Raw genomic sequence first — 16,924 nt, forward strand, 5'->3', positions numbered from 1 at the left:
AAAATAATGCACCTTCTAATTAGTCATTGTTCCAAGAACGACAGTTTCTATTGTGAGGCGAGGCAGTGCGGGATTTCCAGACAAGAGTAATTTAATTTCAGTTTAGTGACTGCGAATTTTCGGGCTTAGTTTATTAATTTATTTACAAATTTCAAGCGTTTCATTGCATGTTTTAAAGTTCTGAAATGCCCCTCATCGGGCCTCCTAAAGACGGGGGAAAGAAGTTTATTGCGCCTCTTTAAATCCAAACTTCCAATTAATATAACGAACTCCTGCAATTTACCCGATGATGAACGTGAAGTTAATTAGGTGGAGTGGCACGTTCCCTTCAAGGGGGAGAGCTCCAGATTCGATGGAAGCATGTCCGATAACAATCAACGGTCTGAAATTTCTTTGAGTTCGAGGCTCAGTTTCTTGTGTTCGACCTTCGGTATTTGCATTACTACGTAATACTCCGCTCTACAACATGAATTATTCAGCGCGTTTTTGGGTCGTACATGTCTCAAAAACTGAAAACAAAAAATACTAATTGCCTCCCTACGAGGGGGGCGAAGGTAAATTGCCCCTATAAACATGTTTGCATTTAATTTGCATAAAAAAACTGATCAGCCTTTTTACAATTAAATTATCCATCAAGGCCCTTCGCTCGGCGCTAACAAAACGGTGTTTTTGATTAGATTACTTTGCTCCCCTCAAGACCGCAAACACGAGTTTCTGCCGGGATTACGAACAACACATTGTGGCTATTCGAAAAGGTCGCCGAGACACGCACAATGACAGCGCCCGCGGCGGCCATTTTCACGCCATTTTTTGTCGAAACCGGCGTTCCGGCAGGGCCGAAACGTGGCCTTGGCACTAGAAACTAATATGTGGCACGAAGGTGGTGACCGTCAGATGAATGGAAGAAGCCCTAATATATTTAATAGGGTTATGTACAGGGTCGTCCCGGATCGATAGACAATGGCAGCCTGTGTCAGACCGCCCCCGGATCGTCCCATGTATTATTAAATCACCGCGGTAGATGCGAAAGGTTGCTTTAGTTAATTGATTGTATACCAGAACATCTACGCCTCAAACGCTTTCGGGACCTATATTTAAGGGACAATCTTGCGCACGTAACACCAAAAATCTTTATATAGTTACGGAAACAGGAAATTTCAATAACTTGTGAAATACGGCCTTCCTGCGGAGTTTCCCGAACTAGTTTCCCTAGAACGGAAAACTATAGGGAACTTGGCAGGTCGACACGAGGCCGCAAGCGGTGTTGGTGCTTTTTGCAGCACCGAGCCAAGGGTGCCATTACCTAAAAACGTCCTGTTCGTTCCGCGCCTTGGGTTCCACGTTCTTGGAGCGGGACAATTCGGAGACGAATACCTCGCAATCGGGGGTCGCGACTCCCTCGGAGGAAACGATCCGCTTCGTCACTGGAGTGCCGCCAACCCGCAAGGCCTACAAAAACGCTCCCGAAACGAGGAAACCATAAGGGCAAATCCCGAAAACAAAGGACAAATTTCAAAGAAAACCCTTTTATTTGTTCGGCAGGCAGGTGAGAATTTAAGGCTTTTACGTTCGTAAATTCTGCGCCAGATTTCACAATCAAGACACTTCAAGGAGCGTTTATACTGCAAGTTTCAGCCCGTGTTAAAGCCCTATTTGTAAACGTCAGATGTCGTAACAATGAGACCCGCTTCGATGCTAAGGGTAGAAATTATTGATTGCAGAAAAATCCGACCCGCCAATTTGTCAAGAAACAAGTTCAGGCCAGTTCAGGTTAGTTCAAGGATAAAGCGCATGATGGTGAATGGTCCGAAATGTAAGGCGATTTTCCTCGACGTTTATTCACGGCTTCGTCCCTGTTTGTTTCAAAGAGAAAAGAGGCGAAACTTGTGAAGTCTTACATCTGGTACATCTGACAAAACTGCTGCACTCGCAGTGTTGACGGGCATTTTGTTATATTTCCAGTAATCACCCCATTTGAAGATCCTCGCCATGAGCGGCAACTATCCCTTTGTTCAGAATCGGATTACGGCCCCCATAACTGCGTTGCACTCCGATTTATTAAAGCTTTGCATTAATTTGCATAAATATCCTCGTCGCTACAAGAACTTTTGCATATCTCGTCCTAGTTTAGAGTTTCGCGCAATGAATGCGAACTAAACGCGATACTTACTTATTTTCTCTTGTTATGAGGGGTTGCATTTACGTAATCGCCTTGTTAGCAACGACGGCTTAAAACTAAAATTTCCTTGAATGGGCGAAATAAGGTCTTTTGAGCCTGATTTCGTTATTCAACCCCGATGGCAATTCGTGCTGAATGCCTCTGTCATTTGCCGCTAAAATGGAAGGGCCCCATTTGTATTCTACCCTATTACTTATGTATACGGCTTGTATAAACAGGCTTTTTTTTTATTATCGTCTTGTATATCCGAGGCAGTAATGACAATATTTCCTGCGCCGGCCGAAAGGATTTCATGCAAATTGGGTTCAGAACGGAATCCGGGGCACAAGGGAAAAATCACTTACGTTATTGGGCCGAAAAGACTGATAGTGAAATAATTGTGCTCTTTTGTGTCCGTCCAGGCACACGTGACGCAGCCGAGTGGCCAGTGGTGATTGATTTTTCGCTATCGGAGTTGATAAATTAGCGGCCAAACACACCTCCGCCGCACCTCGAACCGCGGTTATATGGCACGCTTTTGACGTGTCATAAAGTGTTCCTTAGTACACAAAAAAGGGGCGTAAATTGCGTGCTTTGCAACCTGCTACAATGGGAATTACATTAGTCTTTTATGATGTTTCGTCGGTAAAGAAAGAAAGGCGTTTTTTCCGATCCCCCGTTTTTCCCTTTGACTTTCACACCCTTAATGCATAATAGGGGGGACGCGGGACAATCATGCGACATCGGCAAAATTACCGCCAAGTAAAATAGAATTTTTTTTCCCCGTTCTCCTACAAATGAAACTTAATTCCTCCTTCAAAAGAAACCACCCCATTAGACCGAGCAAACGAACTTCGCCACTGAATTTCATCCCCTTCGACCAATTGTTGGAGCGACATTTTCAATTTTCATCGCGTACGACACCTTTCTTCTTAAGAGCGACACTTCCCGAAGACTTTCCCGTTTGCATGGGGGAACAACTTAATTAAAAAGTTTACTTTTGAATAGGCCACAGAGACGGGCTCAAAAATGGGCAAAACGATCGTAATGAGCCCTAATTTTTTTTAATTTTTATGCAAATTTGCTTTGGCTTCGCCCGTAAATTGCCTCCCTGGACCAATAAGCAAGCTGCCCATTACGGCCACATAATTTATTTGCATATCGAGTAGTTTAAAAGAGAATAACTCCAGGGACTTTGTATATTGTAGAGGCATTAGACTATGCCACTTCCACTGGAATTAAAACAAATCAAATTGGTGCTTGAAAAATATTAGCCACCGCTAAATTTAGCGAGGATTCCCAAAATAGCGACCATTTCGAATGAAACGGGAGCTGTCAAGTATCTATTCTTAGTGCGTTAGTTTTGCTTTATCGGACCGAAGCACGTTTCGATCTCTTTCAATATAGGAAATGGAAGGCAGGAGGTTAGTGGGCTAACGTAAAGAAAACCCTAAAATCCTTGCTACAATGCGGATTAACGGTATTAAGAAACGACGATATGGTGGATGAAGTGCAACTGCTCAAGGAAAAGATCGATATAGACACATATTTCGTTACTTCTGAAAGCCAGTATCTCGGCCAAAATTCATAAATTAAAGGGGTTGATTTGAAAAAGGTCGCCTAGAATCAGGGTGGAACGAGAGAGATGGATCTTGAAGAAAAGCTATATTTCCAAACGTACGCAGGGCGAACAAAAGTGTGGTCCGAATTATTGCGTTTGAACCAGCTGCATTTTACATTTCCACCCACTGCATTTTGTATTTAACTTGAGTGATGTCAGAACTGTCACTCTTCTGACATTTAACAATGTCGATTGACATTTCGGGCCATCTGGAGCACAAAAAATCTACAGGGGGGCTTCGAAATGTTCGCGCTTTGTCTAAGTTCTCCCTTGTCACGAGAATGCCGCGGCCAATTATACTAAGATGAATCGAGTGTAAAAGCTGACTATTAAGTGTCAATACAATGAGAGCCTTGAATTTAATGCACCGGTGATGCTGCCGTAGTTAGCAGAGCACTGAACAGTTTCTCATTAGATTTTTTTCAGTTTACGTCATCGCTTTTACAGTTTAAAGCACTCCGCGAAAACAGGGCCTTCGATATTTCTGCAAGCCGGAACTTTACCGAGGATACAAATTAACACCTAATTTATGACGATCTTAAGATCAAAGACCGGGTGGTTAGACGCACAGATACGAAATTAAGTTTAATGCCGATGTAAAACGTGCCCAATTCTTTGCGAAACGAAAAATAATATTCAAATCCTTCTAGGAGATAAAAGCATCTATTCGCACGCGTAAATTAACGTATTGACACGTTTTCATGTTACTTCAGATTCAGGTTTAGATCCTCGAATTCCAAATTGCGCAGCCAATTTAAACGACTTCGTATCGTTTACAGTTACCGAGATCCCCATGGCTGTGTTCCAGAACCGACTGCTTTTTGCCTAAAGCCTAAAGAGCTTGAGAGAGTAAAGTTTGTAGGGAAAACTCAAGCAAATCATAGTCCCACGTAACGAGAACCCAACCCGAAAGGAGCTAGTTAAGACATGCTGCAATATGGATATGACATCACGATTGATGATGCAACACCAGAAGTGTGACACTCAGACTATCGGACTTGTTTTCCTCATTTTGACCCAAGGAACATGTACCCATTGCTTTAATACGAACCCATGGGAAATTAACGTGTTCTAAAACTTATCTTGCATGGTTTCTTCAGCTGATTTTTGCAGGGGTGCGTAACCAACCACGGATGCTTAATTTTATTTGTTTTTAAATTTAAAAAAATGGTTAATTTATTTTAACAAAGCTTCATGTGGATAAATCAAAAGGCAAGGTCTCCGTAAATACTCCACAGTGATAAATTGTCGAAGTGAGGATTGAAGTATAACCTATTTTCCCGACAAAAACTATGGTATTCGCTGCATAGGATGAGGAAAGATGGATAGGCAACCAACCATACTCAATTTTATTTTTGAATTAAAGAACTGAGCGGCATTTAAGAAATCTCACCTCTCAAGTGCCCCCACAGTTCCTCAGCAATTTGTCTCCGATTAAATCACTTTAATAATGCTTCATGAGAACAAATCGGAAAGCGAAGCTTCCTGAAATGTCCCACGGTGATAAATAACCGAAGCCTGGATTGTGGTATATTCCATTTTGCCGACAAAGACTATGGCAATCTCTACATAAGACGAGAGACAAGGGGAATCTCCCCCGAAAGAAGAGAGACAACCACCTGTCACTGGGTAAAAGTGCGGCGGGGCTGAACCGTATTCCTGCTACTACACTGCCGGCCGATATTGATTTTCCGAAGCAATGCAGATAATGTCGGGCAGCAGCAAACGACACAAATTTGCCCGCGACCCAAGGGAACCCGTTTTATTTTTATAATACGGGAATATGTTGTCATGTAAGCGAGCAGGTACTAGCCAACACCGACGTCTAGTTACGCCGCGGCGCCTACCCAAATTTCGCCCCCCGCTCCACTCAATAGGTCAATTATTACAACACTTGGAAAGATGGAGGTTAGAAAGCGGTTTTACTTACTTGCCCAATTCCTCCTTCAGATCGTAATTATCACTGAATCGGGTGCACGCGATCGGAACTGCCATCGCAACGCAAACGGCACTAGTGACTAGTGACACGGGCCAAGGCTCTGGGTTTCGATAAGTCAGCAGCACCGCGCACTGGCCAGAGATCTAAACCACCCGGTATAGGACACTTATGGACTTCATTCAATTTTCAAATTTCGTAGGTGACAAAATCCGGGACCAGAGCGGTCTTTGTTGAACGGAAAAAAAAACTACGCCAAGAGGGTACTTTTCGAAGCAGGATCTCGGTAAAGTCACTGCGTACAAAACGCGAACTTTTCACTCGGGCCGAGCGAGCAAAGTCGGTGCTTTGGCGTCCGTCCACTGGGATCTAACCTAAAAGATCAATATTGGACTTCGGTTCGTATATGCGAGGCGCTTACGAACTTGCCAGGCCCTATTGCCAGCTACTCATTCGATTCCCCATTGATGAGGATGATGGTAGGTTTCAAAGGAAACCGGCAAACTTACAAAGAAAAAATCGACTAAACATACTCGAATTTTAAATAACGTGGATTCGTATTCATGCTCTCGTTCAGAATACGAGGCAGAAAATCCCACAATCTCTAATTTCTTGAATTAAAGAAATAAGACTTCAGCGACTTGGCATCGCCGCAAACCCCGATCCGCGATGCCGACGGCGACGTTTATTTTAGTATTTTTTACAAACCGTGTGAAATTATCAAAAACGCACAATCGAATAAATCCGTGGGTCTGTTTTCTCCTCTAATCCATAGGACACCTTTGCACGACTTTAAAAATAAACAATCATTTATTTACATCTATGTTTTTCGTTACTGCGATGTAGCCATTTTCCTCTGCGATTTCAGTTTAACGAACCATCCTAATTGGTCGACGGCGTCGTCTAGGAAACATCTCCATGGTAACGGCAGAAACGCGTCAATCGCCATTCAATTTGAATTGTTATTCTTGTTAGTGGTACTTTTGCCAATTATTGCAGATTAACTGTACTAACTAATATATATTTATGTATACTGTTCCTGCAATGACTGTACAACACTTGAACAAAAATTCCTGAACCAAAAATAAGGCGTTCTAAGCAAAATTTCCTATGTACATATGTGAGCTTATAAATTTTGTTCTTTTATTAGCAATAGCCTAAGTTCACGCCGCGATCCTGCAGTGGCACCTCTTCCATCAAATTATTCTGAGTTTGCAATTTGTATTAGTGTATATATACATATATGACTTTTGAAAGAAACTAATTCAATTCTATAACCAGAACATATGTTAAAAGGCTGGTTTGCATAGGGTTATGGAGCGCATTGATAGGAGATATTCGAGATATTTTTCAAGACACTCGAGCCGCGCGTTCCCGAAATATCGACGCTCCAATTTTCAAAAGTAGCAAAAAAAGGATACGTCCCCTCTTTGATACTAAAGTTGAATCCTATTATTAATACATGTGATTATAATGTTTTTTTCTGTTTAATAATATTGTTCGGAAACCGAGGTAAATAAAATACCTGATTTATAATATTATCTTCTATCATTAGATCCTCCTTCCCTTTAATATCAACGGCAACCTGAATTAACCTGATATATTCATATTCGCGCATTTATTGAAATTAGTGCACATATGGGAACAAGGACCAGACAGTAACATCTCGCTCTATTAAAACTTAACAAATAATGATTATGGTCTAATAAGCAACAGCTATGAAAGTCATGTGGCGATCCTGCAGGGAAAGCTTTTCCCGCACCAAATTGTCAGGAATTTGTAGTTTTTACTAATAGGACGTCTCTAATTTGTGAGAGTATCTATATTTGCAATAAAAATATATAAAAATAATTTTATCTCTCCATATTTCGCCTGATAGCTTTCTTACCGTATTGGGAATTATTGAAAATTTGATTGGGAATGGGGTTCTTTAGAATCTACAACTTCTTTAGATATTCTACCAATAAACTGGCAAGTCACCATATTTTGTGCTTCTCAATTTTTGGCTTTCTTGGCGTTCACATCTTTGGTTCACATTATTTGAATTAAAATTACCCGTTTCCGTAAGTTGTACTATAATATTCGCAAATATTTGATAGATGAAAATTTTATGAAAGTGCTGTTTCCTTTTTAATTTAAATTTAATTTTTCTAATTTTAATTGGAAGTTGAAACCCTTCATTCAACTGTTAATTCTCTACAAATAAAATCGAAAATATCTATTCCTGCCTATTATAAATATTGCGAAAACTTCATCCACAATAACTCCACTTCATTGGGAATTTCTAATATTACGAAATTTCTTTTTCCACTTGGTAATTCCAAAAAACCTCATTGTATTTGTTTACGACTGAAGAGCTGGATTAAGGCTGAGATTTCATACACATTAATTATTAGTCTTGATAAATTTGTAAAGTAGTATAGGTGTACACTTCACATTTACATAGTAGGTAGAACCTATTGCTTAGTCAGTATGGGCAGTCATTAGTACACAACGTAATTCGTTTTGGCTTATTGAGCTTCATAACGAAAGAAAATGCTGATAAACTTGTATTACAGATTCTTCATTGTTTGTATTATATATCATATATTTTTTTATTATATTTAACTTATCGTATATATCAAATTTATTGCCTTTGTCCCACTCATTTATTCACCTATAGAGACTCAGCAGTTGAACGATATTACGGGAAAAATTCCCAATTAAAAAAAAACGAATCGGTTACAGCCGTGAATTAACAAAGCTGACACAAGCTTCACCCTGTATATAAACAATCTCCCACCCAAGGTTGTTGCTTGCGCAATGGTGCCAAATTTTCCTCTCTGCTTAACTGATCTCGTAAAGTTTTAATTGGGAAAAATATTTATGATGACGGAATTTCAATATTAATTCAAATTACTTTAGACATACAACAAAGTACCATTAACAATGTTAATCCAGCTAATTAACGGATTTCTATTATCATTTCTTTATCTCCCCATACCTGCAGGCAAACCACCGCCATCGCACACAATCCGAGTGACGTTTCGTATATAAAGACGGTGATTTAAAAATCATTTTTCAGTTCGCGAAATACCGTTTCCGTAACTGTGTGAATGTGATTTGATTCTGTGCTTTATCAACAATGTGTGGTAAGTGTTGAATGCCCATGAGCCGTGGCCGAAACCCTTGTATTCATTATTGTTGTAATGTAACATAACCTTATTTTCGCCCCCTTGTTGCCGTTGTGAGCTAGAGCGCCACCTTGGCAAAGCAGCTGCACAAGAGGGCGAGTTTAAAGGGTTCCAAAGAAGAGTTTTTCATCTCCATAAGATCCCTTGAAATTATCTAAAGTTTTTCGGGGTCGTTACCCTGTTCAGACTACATCTTATATTCGTGGGTCCAGGTTAGAGTTGTGTTGGCGGGGTTTAACATAGGGCTCGGGATTATAATGTTTTCAGTTGTGTAATAGACAGGTTTGTAATGCAACGAGAGGCTGCAAGTTATTGAAAAACGAATTGTGGGCACAGCTTGCAAAAGTGAAAGTTAAATAGATTTCAGGCTAAAAGTAAATAATTATAAACAAAAAAAAGAGTCAAGAGGGGCCCCGCATGAGGTGCTGTGCGTTGAAACGGGGGCTTTAAAGGCAATAGCTGCAGCTACATTTATTTCTCCCCCGTGAGCCGAGTGATATGGTTGGTAATTTATACAATCAATGGATCATTTCAAAGACTACTTCACGAATTTGCCAACATAATCGATTATGTTTAAATTGTGATAATACCGGGCGTAAAATTTTTAAGGAACAAGTGCTGTGTCGAAACTGAGATTATCATTCTCGCCTTAAAAATCTCCTCCTGAGTTTCTTGGGAGAAGAAGGAATTGGAGTAAAATTTGCCTAGGTGTAGCGGAATAGTTTCCATTATCATGTAAAACCCCTTCAACGTTCCAGTCTAGAATTTCTATGCGTAAACTCATATATGACGAACTCAAATAGCACCAATTTCCCCACTCCCAGAGATAAGTAGGAACAACTTACTTAATACATGTAGAGTGATTTTTTAATTAGTCATATCAGTCTTGTCACTCACAATAGCCGACGTTATCTACAACTAGAATCTAATCCATCACTGCACGTCCAGTCCCATTTAAAAAAATTCGAAAATTTTCCGAAATGAGCAGGATGTTTATGGTATTAATTGACTACGTTTGAAAGTTCAGCTTAAAAATCAATTTTGCATATAAGCGCTTCTGAATTCTTATCATAACTGCGGCCGGCCATTAGCTAATTGCGCTATAATCGAAAATTGATTAGCTGTGAAAGTACAGAAACAAAATCAGCTTGAACGCGACCGGTCGGCCCTGAATTCGCAACAAGGAAATTGCACGTTTGCCGTTTTCTGGGCTGCAAGAAGCTTTGGGAGTGTCATAAATCCACCCAAGGAATTCTACTTCCTCAGCAATCGGTAAGGCCGTTGACGGTCAAATTCGGGTGAAACGGCCTCAAACCTCGAGGGTACCGAGTATCGGCTCAACTGCATTCCTGTTGAGCCGCAGAGGGGACCTTCCGCAGGATCACTTTCTATTTAACAATGATTCCTGCATGATTGTTCTATGCGTTGCCGTGACTTTACGGGCGAACTGGGTTCCGTTCAAGATTTTAAGAAGCGAGAATGAGGACCCTCGGTGTTAGATAATGTAGTTGCCGCATCGCGGTGTTCATGGGCTCTTTTTGTGATATGCACGGAATATTATGTTTCAGTTGGGTTACCCACTTTCGCTTTCAGCATGAACTATTGGTTATTTAATATGCGATGGCCTTGGCATTATGGGAGAGTTTCTTCGGTACCATGGCACCGTTGCCAAGGAAGCATTTGCCCCTTAACACAGCGAACGCCCATAATCCCGTCGTTTGATGGATCGCGATTTTTAAATCTTCAAATAAATCAATTAAGAGCGATCGTAGGAAACTGTATCGTTTTACAATGGCTGCAAAGCCGTCGAAACAAAGGGGATTAATCTGCGTTACTCGCTAATGAAACCGCCGAATTGCCCCTCGCCTCGCCGCGCCACATAAAATCCTTTGAATATGGCGTTTTTGCAGGAATATTTGCATACCTGAACTACCTCACCCCGAAGAAGAGGTCAGAGATACTGGAACTGTTGGTCAACGGACTCAAGCGCTTGGAATACCGCGGGTATGATTCTGCAGGTAAGTTTCTACCGGGCGGTTAAAAAAAAAATCCGCCTTTGCTTAGATTTATCTCGGGCCATTAGGCGAAAACCTGTGCGTCATAAGGCCCGTGCAGTCGTTAACTTTCACTAAGTATTTTATGGAATTTTGATGGCTCTTCTGTGGTTTTAGGCGTTGCCGTCGACTCTGCCAACGAGCAGGACATTGCGCTGATCAAAAAAACGGGAAAGGTCGCTGTCTTAGAGGAAGCTATCAAGGCGGGTGAGTGGCCCGTGGAACTATCGATTTTCGAAGTTTAATCAGTTTTTTTTTAAATCGCTGATGGCATTATTGCGGTATTTGGCTAAAAGCGTGTTCAAAGCGTAGAAGCAGTTCGAATCGCGACAGGTGTGTCACAAAAAACAACCGACTTCGGCTTAAGGAGCGCCTAAGTGGAAAGCGGCAACAGCGCGTTTATCTTTTGTTTTAATAATTGTTTACTTTAACGTCAACTTTGATAACAACACCGTTGACGTGCGAACAAACGCATAGCGTTTTTTTAAGGAGACTTGAGGCTTGAGCTCGCCTTTTCACACAACAATTCAATTTATTTCAGTCAGATACGAATTCCTGTGCGGCACTCTGCACGGCGGCATTGCCCGAGCAACTGTTATTAGGGAATGTGACTAGATTGTTTGAATATTAAACCACCTTAAATTCGGTCATTATGTTAAGCACGTTGTGGTCGCGGCAAGTCCCAACGAAAAACAATCCTCGAAGATTCCTTTGAAAATTATTAGCTCTCATTTCAATGAAATCGCAGCCAGCAACAAGCTAGAGGTCGGCGCTTGCCTCGAGACCCACTGCGGCATTGCCCACACCCGCTGGGCAACCCACGGAGTGCCCAGTGAAGTCAACTGCCATCCCCACAGGTACTTTCGCCATCATTTGTTCCGTACAATTCAGGATAACCCGCCGTAACTCTACAGATCAGACGATCACAACAGCTTCGTCGTGGTCCACAACGGCATCATCACCAACTACAAGGAAGTCAAGTACTTCCTCGAGCAAAAGGGGTACCACTTCGAGAGTGAAACAGACACCGAGATTATCGCCAAACTAATTTTCCACTTCTACAAGAAGCACCCTAATTTCTCCTTCAGGGAGTTAGTAGAGAATGTTGTCCAGCAACTGGTAAATTGAGATTTTTGAGGTTTTTCCCTTACCGGTGGCTCTTTCGCTTGGGTAGGAAGGAGCTTTCGCTCTGTGCTTCAAGTCGAAGCACTTCCCGGGGGAGTGCGTGGCCACCAGGAGGGGCTCCCCGCTTTTGGTCGGTATCAAGACCAAGACGCGACTGGCCACTGACCACATCCCCATTCTCTATGGCAAAGGTGAAGAGCTTGTTTGATAATTCTATGTTTTCTTTATTTTATTGATGTTATTTAGTATTTTGATGGCAAGGTGGATATGTACAAAAGCAGTAGTTAGAAGGAAATTGGAACTAGATTTTGTTCATATATACTCTGAGGTTCGTTCGTTAGGTCATGCATGGTAATTATATTTGAACTAAAATCGGGGCCCTTCACGGTAAAGCCAGATTGATCTAGGTAGAACTCCATTTTGGTCAATAACAGTAGTAAGCAGTAAAAAGGTCGCCTAACAATTTGAAGCAGTTTTTGATAATTTAATGTAGTTTTAACGCTTAGAGTATGGCTTAAATTCGAAACTGCACAATCACACGAATTTTCAAAAGTTCCCACAATTGGGGAACATTTCCTTCATTCTCCTCAACAATGTATAAGATTCGTGATGAAGCAGGAAGCGGCAACACCGCGTTTGGCATGTGTTTCAAGGCAGGTATCAGTTGACTTTAATAAACATTTTTTGCATATTATGGAGAAGAAGGCCATGTTGTCAGATCGCATTTAAACGACTAAACCTAAAGCTTTCAAAGAATGCTGGAGCGGTTAATTAGTCCTTTGAGAGCCCTCAAAAACCTTTTAGATTATTTATTTCCAGAACAAATTGATCTGCTTGTCTCGATTCCCCATAATAAAGTTCGTTTCTTATTCATTTTTGACTTTACTTACCGCATGGACGTAAGAAAATTCCTTGCTTCGAACACGTAATGACGCATATCAGTTTCATTTAAACCGTAAAACTGCATCCTTCTAACTGCGTGTTCTAGTTAAGTGCGCCCCCTGTATCTATCCCTGAAACGGTGAGAATTGTACAGTTACTTGAACACTGGGGAAAGAGTTGCCATTTTCGGAGCCCCGCGACGGGCGCAAACGGCTTTGCCTAATCGCTCTTGGTGCAGAGCTTAACACCAGAAAGTTTTGACGATAAAAGTCGTCTAAGTAAATAAATTCAAATATCGTAAATGAGTTCTCGAAACGTTTCGCGCTGGATATTTCGGATAGTTCAACATTTTCAGTAAAATCTCAGAAAGCAAAGTCAATTTGGCGACGTCGTCGGCAAGATATTTCGTTTGGCCGATTTGATACCCATGACTGTTTTGAGAGGTGGCAACTGTGGGCGCACTTACTAGGACACCCCATATATATTTGGATCTTAACATATAACTGTATCACATTAAACGTTCACGTTATACCTACTAATAGAGTAACATGATATGACGCTTTTACTAATCCTTTAATAGTTTGTTTATTTATTAATTCAATTTTTATGTTTTGTTATTAAGATTTGACGGGCGGACTGAGTTTGCGCGAATCCTTATGGGAATCCCCTGAGTTTTTTTTTCAGGGAGTCACGCGTCTTCGGCGTTGTTTTCTCGACATCGAAATGTAATGCAAAACCGCATTTGCACTCCAAATTTCGCTTAAAACGTGCAATTTGCCAACGTCTTTTCGCGTCTTGAGTGCCCTTCAGTCTGCCTGTTAAAACTTAACTAAATTATGTTTATTTATTTAATTAACCATATGTTTGTTGTTTTGGTACTTTGTTCTCCTTCTCTGGTCTGTTATGGGAAATAGAGGAACCTCGACACTCACACCAAGGTAGATATGTTTTCCACTAATATTTTTATTTTGTCGCCTCCTTTCTCGACTTATTTATTCATTTGTGTCAACGTTTATTTTTGTTCTCACCCTAAAGGTCAAAAACATGGGTGTCACCTAATTGGTTCTTCGCTGTTTTCAATAATACCATGTTTCTGACTGGAACGGCGCTTTATCTTATCTGAAGTTCCGTGCGAGGTAATTTAGCCGGCATGTGGAGCTGTAATGGAGTGAGATAACGCGTCCAGGTTTGTACTAATTTTGCAAATACTCGGGGCAAAAATGCCTCGATTATCTGCGATTCCACACCTCCCATTTTGCCCATGTCATTGTCTAGTATTTTAATCTTTTGTTATTTTTTCCTTTTTTTTATTTTTCCTGGGACTTTCTTACGACCAGACGCAGAACACGATCCAGGTAGTTACCTTTGAAGTTACTTTCACTGCTTTCTAATTGGTCTGATTGTTTTTTGGATTGCAGCAAAGTCATTAACGTATAATTATAAATAGTGAAATTCAACGATAAATTTCGGAATAAAAATGGTCAGACCGCACATTTCTGCTGCCAAAGGTCCGCTTCTTTAACTTCCGCTGCTTCACACTTATTAGGTCTTTAATAACTCGGTGGCGGTCATGTAACACTCTTATTGTATTCCGTCCTAATCTCCAGAGGTAAGTAGTACTTAACCATCTCTTGGAGTCCAGCGACCTGCCATAGTCTCTTTCAATGACTCTTGGCAGCCCTGGATGTCCCTTAAAACAATCGCAGAACCGCTTTATCTGCAACATGCTCTTATTAACTTGCAATGGTTAGTTTAAGGTCGTTTTCAAATCGCGTGAATACCTTAGCAATTTGCCGTGAAATTCAGCACTCAACCCTTCAACACCTTAAACTATATCCATTAATGGTGGGGGACAGTCGCCCTCTCACCTCTTCACTGCTCACTTGTAAGCTCTTTCTAGACCACCGTCCTCACGGTCGTGCCGAAATCCCCTCCCTGCCTCGGACCGGGTCCACCGAGTTCGAGCCCCTGGAGGACAAGCAAGTGGAATACTTCTTCGCCTCAGACGCCTCAGCTATAATCGAGCACACCAACCGGGTCATCTATTTTGAGGTGAGATTTATCTTGAGGTTTTGCAACGATCAGGGCATATCTCTGCTTAGGATGACGACATTGCGGCGGTGCGAAACGGGATCCTCAGCATCCATCGCATGAGACGCGGAGGCACCGATGACCCTAATCGCAGGGAAATCATCACGGTCAAGATGGAGTTGCAGCAAATCATGAAAGGCAACTACGAGTATTTCATGCAGAAGGAGATTTTTGAGCAGCCAGAGTCTGTGGTCAATACCATGAGGGGGCGTGTCAATTTCCAGACCAAGGTTGGTGTGATTCCAGTATCGAAACTTGAAAGGTGGATTTTTTTTCTTTGCCTTTAGACAGTCGTATTGGGTGGGATCAAGGAACACATTCCAGAAATTAAAAGATGTAGAAGACTGATGCTCATCGGCTGCGGTACTTCGTACCACAGCGCCATCGCCACCCGCCAGCTTTTGGAGGAACTAACGGAACTGCCTGTTATGGTCGAGTTGGCCAGTGATTTCCTGGATAGAACCACGCCTGTGTTCAGAGATGACGTGTGCTTTTTTATATCACAATCAGGTAATTGGTGCTATGGACTGTTGTCATCCAAAGTATTTTTTTTTTATTTCTTCAGGAGAGACTGCAGACACCCTGATGGCGCTGCGTTACTGCAAGCAACGCGGAGCTCTTATAGTGGGCATCACCAATACAGTGGGCAGTTCAATCTGCCGAGAGTCGCACTGCGGGGTGCACATCAACGCAGGCCCAGAAATCGGAGTCGCCTCAACGAAAGCCTACACCAGTCAATTTATATCTTTAGTCATGTTCGCTTTGGTAATGAGCGAGGATCGACTCAGTCTGAAAAAACGAAGGGAAGAGGTGAGAAATGTTTGCGTTTTTATCCACTCAGATTTTAAAACGTTTCTAAAGATTATTGAAGGATTGACCAACCTACAAGAGCAAATCAGGCAAGTCCTCAAATTGGATGAAAGAGTCAAGGCCTTAGCCGAAGAACTGTATGACAAGAAATCTTTGTTGATAATGGGACGAGGGTTCAACTACGCAACCTGCCTTGAAGGCGCATTGGTAAGTTTAAACATTACACAGAAACACACAAATAAATCACTTTATTCACCAGAAAGTCAAGGAGTTGACTTATATGCACAGCGAGGGAATTATGGCCGGTGAGCTCAAGCATGGTCCTCTCGCTCTTGTAGACACTCACATGCCTGTCATAATGATCGTGATGCGCGACCCCGTATACATCAAATGCATGAACGCACTGCAGCAAGTGAAATCACGCGATGGAAATCCGATTTTAATATGCGAGCAGGGCGATAAGGAGACGATGGATTTGGCCCAACAGCATTTGGAAGTGCCCAAAACGGTCGACTGTCTACAGGGCATTCTAACCGTCATTCCAATGCAGCTGCTGTCATTCCACATTGCCGTTAGGAGAGGATGCAATGTAGACTGTCCAAGAAATTTGGCTAAGAGTGTTACTACAGAATGATATGCGTGAAGTTACATGTGAGATTCAGTTTATTCCATTATAAAAGAAAGTATTAGCCTGTTTGGATACATCCGACCCATGTAAATGATAATTTTCCGTCTTGGTTTATATATTATTTAGATCTTCTTTTTAGTAAGATATTGGTCCAAGAAAACTTAATGGACTATTGTTATATATTCGTTAGGAATAGTCATGAAATGCATTTTATTTGTATGTTTTTATACCTTTGCAGGTACGTGCAATATTTAATAATAAGGTCATGTTACTCAAATTTCACTTGAAAAAAGACATTGTTCTTTTATTTTTTGATAAAGATTATTCATATGTTATTTCTAATCTTGTAAAATTCTATTTAATTCTAAAATATATATTATTTTATTAATAAGTATACGGGTTTTCTCAAGGAGGGGTCATTTCTTTGTAATGCTTTAATTAAAAAA

The 16,924-nt window shown here is 41.3% G+C and overlaps 2 protein-coding genes across 25 annotated transcripts in view; one reads left to right on the forward strand and one right to left on the reverse strand.

The window, feature by feature from the left end:
- The window catches only part of CaMKII (Calcium/calmodulin-dependent protein kinase II), a 40,471-nt gene extending 34,368 nt beyond the window's left edge, over positions 1–6,103 (reverse strand). For 8 of the 20 annotated variants that reach the window (XM_066291856.1, XM_066291852.1, XM_066291848.1 and 5 more), the window contains exon 1: positions 5,710–6,097. In XM_066291856.1, the coding sequence (XP_066147953.1) occupies positions 5,710–5,774 (65 nt within the window). In that variant the 5' untranslated portion in view covers positions 5,775–6,097. Of the gene's footprint in view, positions 1–5,709 lie in introns of all 20 variants that reach the window. The other 12 variants (XM_066291857.1, XM_066291842.1, XM_066291841.1 and 9 more) reach the window with 4 other exon arrangements.
- A 2,446-nt stretch (positions 6,104–8,549) lies between these two features.
- LOC136344680 (glutamine--fructose-6-phosphate aminotransferase [isomerizing] 2-like) lies at positions 8,550–16,869 on the forward strand. Of its 5 annotated transcripts, XM_066292351.1 has the most exons (14): positions 8,550–8,846; positions 10,799–10,906; positions 11,060–11,149; positions 11,691–11,799; positions 11,857–12,061; positions 12,117–12,258; positions 13,864–13,887; positions 14,287–14,304; positions 14,850–15,001; positions 15,052–15,270; positions 15,328–15,550; positions 15,606–15,850; positions 15,902–16,057; positions 16,110–16,869. In XM_066292351.1, the coding sequence occupies exons 1-14, from the start codon at positions 8,840–8,842 to the stop codon at positions 16,482–16,484; spliced, it is 2,073 nt and encodes a 690-aa protein (XP_066148448.1). In that variant the 5' UTR covers positions 8,550–8,839; the 3' UTR covers positions 16,485–16,869. The 5 variants fall into 5 exon arrangements, with proteins under 5 accessions (XP_066148448.1, XP_066148450.1, XP_066148451.1 ...); XM_066292353.1 differs by lacking the exon at positions 14,287–14,304; XM_066292354.1 differs by lacking the exon at positions 13,864–13,887 and having other exon boundaries at positions 8,551–8,846.
- The last annotated feature ends 55 nt before the right edge of the window (positions 16,870–16,924 follow it).

This window comes from Euwallacea fornicatus, chromosome 17 (genome assembly GCF_040115645.1).
Source record: "Euwallacea fornicatus isolate EFF26 chromosome 17, ASM4011564v1, whole genome shotgun sequence".
Classification (NCBI taxonomy): Eukaryota; Metazoa; Arthropoda; class Insecta; order Coleoptera; family Curculionidae; genus Euwallacea; species Euwallacea fornicatus.